The 10077-nt window shown below is 41.5% G+C and overlaps 2 protein-coding genes across 2 annotated transcripts in view; one reads left to right on the plus strand and one right to left on the minus strand.

Annotated features, from left to right (window-relative positions):
- LOC115005520 (ecto-NOX disulfide-thiol exchanger 1-like) overlaps nucleotides 1–3679 on the minus strand; it is a 20432-nt gene extending 16753 nt beyond the window's left edge. Inside the window, exons 1-2 of the mRNA XM_029427367.1 lie at nucleotides 2743–3679; nucleotides 1213–1409 (exon numbers count right to left, since the gene is read on the minus strand). Coding sequence (XP_029283227.1) covers nucleotides 1213–1409; nucleotides 2743–2959 — 414 coding nt within the window. The 5' untranslated portion in view covers nucleotides 2960–3679. The remainder of the gene's footprint in view (nucleotides 1–1212; nucleotides 1410–2742) is intronic.
- Nucleotides 3680–5654: 1975 nt separating this feature from the next.
- On the plus strand, nucleotides 5655–10071 carry LOC115005521 (ecto-NOX disulfide-thiol exchanger 1-like). The gene is made up of 4 exons (XM_029427368.1): nucleotides 5655–5703; nucleotides 6936–7148; nucleotides 9230–9336; nucleotides 9463–10071. The coding sequence occupies exons 1-4, from the start codon at nucleotides 5655–5657 to the stop codon at nucleotides 9466–9468; spliced, it is 375 nt and encodes a 124-aa protein (XP_029283228.1). The 3' UTR covers nucleotides 9469–10071.
- The last annotated feature ends 6 nt before the right edge of the window (nucleotides 10072–10077 follow it).

Below are 10077 nucleotides of genomic sequence, written 5' to 3' on the forward strand. Positions count from 1 at the left end.
TCACAACGGTGCGGTAAAGCGACTGCAGTACCGCCCCCGCTGCTCCGATTCTCCGGCCAATCTCTCGCTCCATTGTCCCCTCACTCGCGAACAAGACCCCGAGGTACTTGAACTCCTTCACTTGGGGTAATGGCTCATTCCCTACCCGGAGTAGGCAATCCACCGGTTTCCTGCCGAGAGCCATGGCCTCAGATTTGGAGGTGCTGATCCTCATCCCAACCGCTTCACACTCGGCTGCGAACCGATCCAGTGACTGTTGAAGGTCACAGACCGATGATGCCATAAGGACCACATCATCTGCAAAGAGCAGCGATGAGATCCTCAGGTCACCGAACTGCAACCCCTCTCCTCCACGACTACGCCTCGATATCCTGTCCATGAATATCACAAACAGGATTGGTGATAAAGCGCAGCCCTGGCGGAGGCCAACATTCACGGGAAACGAGTCCGACTTACTGCCGAGTATCCGGACACAACTCTCGCTTTGGGCGTACAGGGATTGGATGGCCCTCAAAAGTGACCCCCTCACCCCATACTCCCGCAGCACCTCCCACAGTATCACCCGGGGGACCCGGTCATACGCCTTCTCCAGATCCACAAAACACATGTAGACCGGATGGGCGTACTCCCAGGCCCCCTCCAGGATCCTTGCGAGAGTGAAGAGTTGGTCCGTTGTTCCACGACCGGGCTCCGTGGCAAACCTGGCCACCAGGCGCTCGCTGTCGGGCCCTCCCTCTGGGCCTGGCTCCAGACGGGGGCCCCGGGCTTCCTCCGGGCAGGGTCTCTCCTTTCCTTTCCCTTTCTTTCATGAAGTCGTTTTTGAACCATTCTTAGTCTGGCCCCTCACCTGAGACCAATTTGCCTTGGGAGACCCTACCAGGAGCACTAGGCTCCAGACAACACAGCTCTCAGGTTCATAGGGACACACAAACCTCTCCACCACGATAAGGTGGATGGTTCCCAGAGAGGCTATAATAATATTAAATCTAAATCAAGGGTTGGAGAATTTTACTCCAATATAAATATTGTGCTTCTAAACTTATTTGGGTTGTGAGGCTCGAACACAGACTCTGTGCTGCTTTATGAAATGAGTGCAGCAAAGGATTCTGGGAGAGCTGTGAGCTTGGGTCCAGCGGTATCTTCACACTCGCTGCTCTTCCCTGTCCTGCAGGAGAGAGGACGTGAAACAGGAAGTGTGTGTGAGGAACCCACCTGCTGCATGTTCTGCATGTTCTGCTGCAGCAGCTGGATCTGATGCTCAGCGCCATGTGTGTGTGTCGGTGTGTGTTCGTCGTCCTGGCGGCTTCCTCTGCTCGGCTCCTTCCTCAGCAGCTCCACCTCGTTCCTGTAGGCGTCCAGCTGCCAACGCAGCGAGTCGTTCTCCTCCTTCAGAGACGCCTCGCACACTCCTGCAGCAGTATAGGACATTCATATTTAAAGACGATGAGAGGACTCCCTCGTGTCTCAGATGCAGAAAGCTGTGATCCGTGTTTCCTCAGAAATAAACCAAAATCTGTTTCCTACCGAGTCCTGTGACGGCGTATTAAAGCAAATAAAAATAATTACAGATTACATTCCATATTCTGAGAGAAGTCACACATTTACCAGAACAAGTGTGTGACTTTATAACAGAATAATAAACGTGTGTTTTGTGTAACTTGCTGTTATTTTCCAGGTTTTATCTCCCAGAGTGTGAAGGTATTCAATTCCCTCTTGTATTTAGTGGACAGAAAATTATTAAATATTTGTGTTTTCTTTATAAAAAACAACGTTTGCATTATGTAAACAAACCGTCATTTAAAGGGTTAAAATAAAAAGGACTGAAGTCAGAGCATCTCAAAGTGAGACACGAGGCCAAAGGTCAAAGGTCAGAAGTCAGAGGATGCTGTGATATGAACTGCACGACGACTAAAGTGAAATATCGGAAAGAAAACGGAAAAATCTGAGGCCTCAAATTCCAACATGTGAAAACATTTCAAGGCTTTAAAACTGGTCTGTTCTTATCGTATCTTTGTGGCTTTGTATCATCGTATCTTTGTATCATTGTATCATCGTATGATTGTATCATCGTATCATCGTATCTTTGTATCATTGTATCATCGTATCTTTGTGTCATCGTATCATCGTATCTTTGTATCATCGTATCATTGTATCATTGTATCTTTGTATCATTGTATCATCGTATGATTGTATCATCGTATCATCGTATCTTTGTATCATCATATCATCGTATCGTCGTATCATCGTATCATTGTATCTTTGTATCATCGTATCTTCGTATCTTTATATCATCGTATTATCGTATCTTTGTATCATCGTATCTTTGTATCATCGTATCATTGTATCTTTATATCATTGTATATTGTATCATCGTATCTTTGTATTATCGTATCTTTGTATCATCATATCATCGTATCATTGTATATTGTATCATCGTATCTTTGTATTATCGTATCATTGTATCTTTGTATCATTGTATATTGTATCATCGTATCTTTGTATTATCGTATCTTTGTATCATCGTATCTTTGTATCATCATATCATCGTATCATTGTATTTTTGTATCTTTGTATCATTGTATCATCGTATCATCGTATCATCGTATCATTGTATCTTTGTACCATCATATCTTTGTATCATCGTATCTTTGTATCTTTGTACCATCATATCTTTGTATCATCGTATCTTTGTATCATCATATCTTTGTATCATCGTATCTTTGTATCATCGTATCATCGTACCGTTTTCCTCCATGCGCAGCCTCTTGCAGGGATTTTCCTCTGAGTCGTCGTCGGACATCTCCATCTCCTCCTCGCGCCTGATGCCCATGATCTCCTCACTGTGGGCGTTTCTCAGCTCCTGAAACATGCAGCAAACACACGGTGACAGCAGTCCTCCACCAACACCGTCCTTTATATATACAGAATATATAAATATATATACTGTATATAAATACATAGATTACAAGTTGTTGTTGCTCCAAACACATAAACCTGCCAACGTTCTTTAGAAGCTAAACTACTAAATAAACTCTCATAACTCTCATCACTCACTAATCGACTGTTGATCCACAGAGAATCCTGCGATTTAAATCTTCTGTTTACCAGAGAAATAATTAATTAATCATAAAAAAAACATAAAAAATAAAATCTTAGGGCACTAATGATGCATTTTATTGTTTTTATTTATTTCACACTGTTTTACTACTTTTAATGTTAATATATATAAGATATATATATCTTATATATAAATATATCTATCTATCTATTATCTATCATATTTAATACTTATTCCCGTGTTTGGACACAAAGACGATGGTTAAAAAGCTGCAGATTCACTTCCCGATCGTTGAACCGTAAATCATCTCTGATCTGGAGTTTCTGAGTAAAGACAGAACAGTGGGAGCTTCCTGCAGATCCTCACTTCAGCTTTTTATTCAGCGCCTCTTCTTCACGTCCTCAGAAATAGCGTGCTGTTGCTATGATACGTGAAGACTTACCACAGAAACAGAGCAGCAGCGAGAGAGGGTGCCACGTCTCTTACCTCAGATATATCATGAAGAAGCTTCACTAACTGTTCAAAGTGCAGAAATAAAAACAAATCGTCATTACGTGTGTGCATTGTGTTCCAGTGATGTCCAGCAGAGGGCAGCACGGAGCCGATGTGACCAACAATCAACGATCCAATGACAGCCGGGGGGTGGGGCTTAGTGACAGACAGAACAACAGAACAGGACATAACAGGACATAAACAGACAGAACATACAGACAAATAACAGAACAACAGAACCAGACGGAACAGACGGAACAAACATAAACAGACAGGAACAGGACAGAACAGGCAAGAACAAGGTCCTGAACAAACAGAACAGGACAGAACAGGAGTGAACAGACAGAACAGACATGAACCGTACAGAACAGAACAACACAGTACAAGAACAGAACCATGAACAGACCCAGACGAACAACAGTACAAGACAGAACAAACAGAACAGACTAGAACCATACAGAACAACATACAACAGAACATTTACAGAACATCACAGAACAGGGCAGAAACAAACAGAACAGAGTGAAACAGACTAAACCCGACAGCATGACATGAACATCCAGAACATACAGAACCAGACACTGGCAGAACAACCCAGAACAGGCCAGGAACAACCAGAACAGGCAGAACAAACAGAACAGACTGAACAGACTGAACAGACTGAACAGACTGAACAAACAGAACAGACTGAACAGACAGAACAGACAGAACAAACAGATCAGAGTGAACAAACAGAACGGGACTGAACAGACAGAAAAAACAGTACAGACAGAACAAACAGAACAGACTGAACAAACAGAACAGACTGAACAGACAGAACAGACAGAACAAACAGAACATACAGAACAAACAGAACAAACAGAACAGATAGAACAAACAGAACAGACAGAACAGACTGAACAGACTGAACTTACAAAACAAACAGAACAGACAGAACATACAGAACAGACTGAACACACTGAACAGACAGAACAGACAGAACAGACTGAACATACAGAACAAATAGAACAAACAGAACAGACAGAACAACCAGAACAGACAGAACAAACAGAACAGACAGAACTTACAGACTTTAACCATTTTAAAGTGTTGTCTTCTCAATCAAATGTTTTTATTTTATTTTTTTAAATCTATATTTTACTCTGTAGCACTTTGAGTTTTGTTTCTGCAACTGAAAAGTGCGCTTATAAATAAAATGTATTATTATTATTATTATTACAGAACAGACAGAACTTGCAGAACAGACAGAACTTGCAGAACAGGTCACTGCCTCTCAGCAGCTCCTCCAGTCTCATCATATTCATAAGAATAATAAAGTCAGTTATTATGTTTAACACTGATTTATATCTTTTTATATTCCTCCTCCTCCTCCTCTTCCTCCTCCTTCACTTCCTCCTCCTCCTCTTTTTATATCTTCTATCTAATAAACAGACATCCCATATTAGTAACCTGTTGCTGGGCAACCCTGGGCTTGAGTGAGGAGCACTTCCTGTGGGGGGGCTGCAGGTGGTCGGGATGTGAAAATAATATGTAATAACATATATAAACTTCCTCCTCGGGGTTACAGATATGGTGTTTCATTACTGTTAACACTATAATAATAATAAAAATAGAATAAAATATTGATAGTAACCGATAGAAACCAGCCTCCTGTTGTTTGTTAATATTTGCTTGTGAATTTTGTATGTAGCTGCCAAACCTCCGCCTGTGTGCCTCTCCCTCCCTAATACCTAACATAAACAAGCATGTTTCCTCTGAATAACCTTTTATGAATCCTTTCTTCCCCTCTCACAGCGGGGGAAATACATTTCCATTCTTGCTGCAGTCGTCCGTGTTGAGCTGTGCCTCATTGTGCTGTAATGTGACTGTAATCTGCTGCTGCGTATGAAAGGAGCTTTATCTGAGCGGGAAGTGTCTTCTTACAGGTTGTGCTGCAGCCTGTATTGAGCTCATTAAACGCTCTCTAATTCACTCTTTTCTGCCGTCGTCTGCGCTTCAATTATTATTCAAATGTGGTAGAAGGCGCTCGGCGGAGGCCCGCAGAGACTCGCTTTTTATGAGCCAATGCAGCTCGTGGTTTTGGTTGAAAAGTTGAAAATCAAAAATGCTTTCTGTGCTCAGTGGCGGAGGCGTGGGTTGCAGAGGCGTGAAGAGTGAACGCCCCAAGAGAAGCATTTCAGTCCTCACTAGCTGCTCTGTTGTTTGTTTAGCCCGACTGGATGTTAAAGGTCCCATGAAATGACTTCCACTCTGCGTGCTGTGATGGAGCATGAAACAGGAAGCTGCCGAGCACGAGAAGTTCTCACATCTTTGAAGTAAAAGTACCAGCAGCAAGGAAAAATACTGCTTAAAGGTCCACTTTAAAACCATCGTTATCATCAGCGACCAGCATTACATGTACAAAACTATTATCAGCTGCACGCAGTACAAGTACATGTTGGGTAGTTAGTTTGGGGTTATATTTGGGTTATATAGTTTGGGGTTATATTTGGGTATATTTTGGGGTTATATTTGGTATAGTTTGGGGTTATATTTGGGTATATTTTGGGGTTATATTTGGGTATAGTTTGGGGTTATATTTGGATATATCTTTGGGTTATATTTGGTATAGTTTGGGGTTATATTTGGGTATATTTTGGGGTTATATTTGGGTATATCTTTGGGTTATATTTGGCATAGTTTGGGGTTATATTTGGGTATATTTTGGGGTTATATTTGGTTATAGTTTGGGGTTATATTTGGGTTATATTTGGGTATATTTTTGGGTTATATTTGACGATAGTTTTGGGTTATATTTTGGGGTTATATTTGGTATAGTTTGGGGTTATATTTGGGTATAGTTTGGGGTTATATTTGGGTATATTTTGGGGTTATATTTGGTTATAGTTTGGGGTTATATTTGGGTATATTTTGGGGTTATATTTGGGTATATTTTGGGGTTATATTTGGTTATAGTTTGGGGTTATATTTGGGTATAGTTTGGGGTTATATTTGGGTATATTTTGGGGTTATATTTGGGTATATTTTGGGGTTATATTTGGGTATATTTTGGGGTTATATTTGGGTATATTTTGGGGTTATATTTGGGTATATTTTTGGGTTATATTTGGTATAGTTTTGGGTTGTATTTTGTTATATTTTGGGGTTATATTTGGTATAGTTTGGATTTAGTTCAACTAAAATACTTATTTTCTCTAACAGCTGTCTCAAATATATATATATATATATATATATATATTTCACAATAGAGAGGAGTAAGCTAGCTCACTGTAGCAGAGCTCCAATGGAAGGAGCTGAACTGGAGATGTTGATACTAAACACTGATGTATTCCTCCTGCTATTCTTCGGTGTGAGTATCTCACCTTTCTGTTCATTCCCCCCACAGATGACCAAAACTTCAGCGAGGCCACAGCGGTGCTGTTCACCTGGATCGATCGGGGAGAAGTCAACCGGCGAACCGCCAACAACTTCTACTCCATGATCCAGTCGGCCAACAGTCACGTGCGGCGGCTGATGAGCGAGAAAGCTTTGCACGAGGAGGAGATGGAGCGCGCCAAGGAGATCTTCAAGAACGCCCTGGTGGCCATTCTAACACAATGTAAGGACACTTCATTATCTTTAACATGCAGTCGATTAGGTGACGTGTGGAAAGTCTTCACTGTGATCAGGTACGTCCCTCTCTGACTTCGCTATTACATTACAGTTCATTTAGCTGCAGGGAGCTTCATGTTTCAGAACGCTTCATCACCCTGAGCAGTTTCCTCTCATGATCATATCGTTGGATCTGCCCGTCCACCAACATGACCTCCTCGCTGGAGGTAAGAAGAACACAATAAAATAAAAAAAGACATCTAAGACTTTTTGTGATCGACAGCAAAAATATATATACATACATATATATGTATATATATATTTATATATATATAAATGAGTATAATATCAGTATGGCAGTATGGGTCAGTGTAATATATAACATTGAAAGGTCAAAGGTCACCAGAATACATGTTCTGCTTTGTAATATAATAATAAGTGAGTGAACAGCGTTTTGTTGAATAATCCTGTTAAACACTGACAGCGAGACTCTGAATTCTGAATCCTTTCTCTGGGAGATACTATGTGTGTCCGTCCCGCTGCTGCAGGGCTGCGTCTCAGACTACAGTTCAGCCCGTGAAGATGTTTGAAATCCTTCCATGGTCGTTTACTGCGAGGATCTCAGCCCAGTCTCCATGACAACGCTCCCCCATCCGTCTCCACATCAGCTGCTGATCTTCAGCTGAGCGGAGAGGCCGCTGCAGGGTCACATTCAGGAGGGCTGTATTTACATCTTCTGCTACTTTACACTTCTACTGAAATCCTTTACAAAGGACAGAAAACCAAGAAGTGGAATCAGAATAAATGCTTTTAAAAGTAGACCATTTAATTGGATTATACATATTAAATATTCACAAATGCTTTTTTTAAATAAAAATAATATTTTCAGAGGATATTTTAAACACTTTGTAGACGTAGCAGAGCTCCATTCAATGACTTTACAATCAGCAGCATCCTTTTAATTATTATTATTATTATTATTATTATTATTATTATTATTATTATTATTATTATTATTATTATTATTATTATTATTATAACGCTGCAGACTGCGAACAGAAACCTGCAGAGAGCTGATAACTTAATATACATGCTGATTTAATAAGCACGTTCATTCAGAATAAAAACATGAAACCGGTGTGAGGAGTCTGCTGATAGCTGAGCTGCAGGTGAGCTGCAGGTGAGTATATCTAGAAAGTCCAGACGTCTGTCAGCAGATTATTGAAGGTTTGAGAAGTAAAAATAATGTGAAAGCTGCAAATGTTAAAGCAAAGAAAATGTGAGAGAAATACTTAGAAAGGCAACATTTAGACTGAATGAGCTGCTTTAGTAAATTTATATTCTTACAGTAGTGCATTCTGGGTAAATGTTGCCCAGTCGTGCGGTGCAGCTACAGGTGATGTAAGTAACGACGGCGGCAGCAGAGAGACCCGCGTCACATGACCCGGTCACCTGTGTTTATGAGTTTAACCTCTGAACTATCTGCAGCACAATCACATTCAATATTATTTTTTTCATGTTTATCAAAAACAATTCAGTGATTTTCAAGAATTACATTTGTTTTATTTATCCTCCAGATAAAAGTAATTTTACTCCAAACGTTGTCGTCATCTGCTCAACTGTCAACGTTGTGGAAAAAAACAAAACTGCTAGGTTAAGTTAAGAAAAGATCGTAGTTTGTGTTACAATAAGTATGTTTGTAACGTTACGTGACGTCTTCATATTAACCATGAGATGATAACGGCCTGCTGAAGCTGTTGGTCACTCACATCTGTGAGGCTGATAACAGTGAAGGTCACAAACATTTAGGTCTCTTTAACCAACATTTGAGTAAATCACAGCGTCAGATCAGCCGACGTTTAACGTTAACGGACACAGTTTGAGCCGCGATGACACTTTGTGCTGGAGTGAACTGCCCCTTTAATACTATAGGAGGTCCGCTGCTGTGGTCTCTCTCTGCCTGCTATCGGAGCCTCAGTCAGTGCTTCAACGCTACATAAACAGCTTGTTTTGTCTTGACCCTCCTCCTCCTCCTCTTCCTCTTCCTCCTCCTCCTCCTCCTCCTCCTCCTTCCTGTTCACCCCAAAGTCGAGCAGATCACCGCCGTTTTCAACGCTGCCACCAGGCAAAAGGCATGGGACCATTTCTCAAAAGCACAGCGCAAGAACATAGACATTTGGCAGAAGCAGTGTGAGGTTGGTACCTTCGTGGTTGCTTTCTTCTCTGCTGACATTTCTGAGTCCCACAGGAGACAGACAGACAGACAGGCAGACAGACAGGCAGGCAGACAGGCTTCTGATCGTCTCCTCCCTGCAACACAGATCTGACGCCTCCTCGAGAGTGTGCCGCGCTGCTATGGCAACAGTGATTTCCAGGGTTAAGTCTCTGATTAATTATTCACCTGGAGTCAAACCCAGATGACAAGGACGAAGACGAGGACGCCGCTCAGTCTGTGGGGGACAAATGTATTCACTTTAAAGGAAGACTTCCCCTTTAAACGACCCTCTGCACATCACTTCCTCCCCGTGGGATCTTCACGTCTTACAGAAAAAAAAGTTTTTCTCTCCGGCCTTCACGGTGAACGGAGAAGAAAAATTCCTGATGGGTTAATGGAGCTGAAAACAACTTGAAGACGAGCAGTGCGAGGCGTTAGGTGTGAAGGTCGCTGAAAAGCTTTCCTCAGGAAGGTGAGATAGAGGATCGATGTACAGAAGGTCCCTTTGGGGGGGAAGGTTTCCTTTAAAAAGCAGAAATAAAACAAATCAGATCAAATACTGAAGTAACGTCTGCGTTAATGTTCGTGACGAACCGCCTCGTCTTTAAATTTGTTTTTACGATCCTTCGAATCTTTCCTCCAATCTTCATGTTGAAGTTCGGAGAAGACAAAGTTCATCTTGTTTTTCATTTTCTAACGTGAAAGTCTGTCACTGCCGCCG

Source organism: Cottoperca gobio, unplaced genomic scaffold, assembly GCF_900634415.1.
Source record: "Cottoperca gobio unplaced genomic scaffold, fCotGob3.1 fCotGob3_315arrow_ctg1, whole genome shotgun sequence".
Classification (NCBI taxonomy): Eukaryota; Metazoa; Chordata; class Actinopteri; order Perciformes; family Bovichtidae; genus Cottoperca; species Cottoperca gobio.

Excerpts from the sequence above, each read along its gene's own strand:
- LOC115005521 (XM_029427368.1), top strand. The coding sequence starts at position 5,655 with ATGCTTTCTGTGCTCAGTGGCGGAGGCGTGGGTTGCAGAGGCGTGAAG. Across the intron at positions 5,704-6,935 it reads GGGTTGCAGAGGCGTGAAGA|ATGACCAAAACTTCAGCGAG; the intron begins GTGAACGCCCCA and ends TTCCCCCCACAG. Across the intron at positions 7,149-9,229 it reads GGTGGCCATTCTAACACAAT|TCGAGCAGATCACCGCCGTT; the intron begins GTAAGGACACTT and ends TTCACCCCAAAG.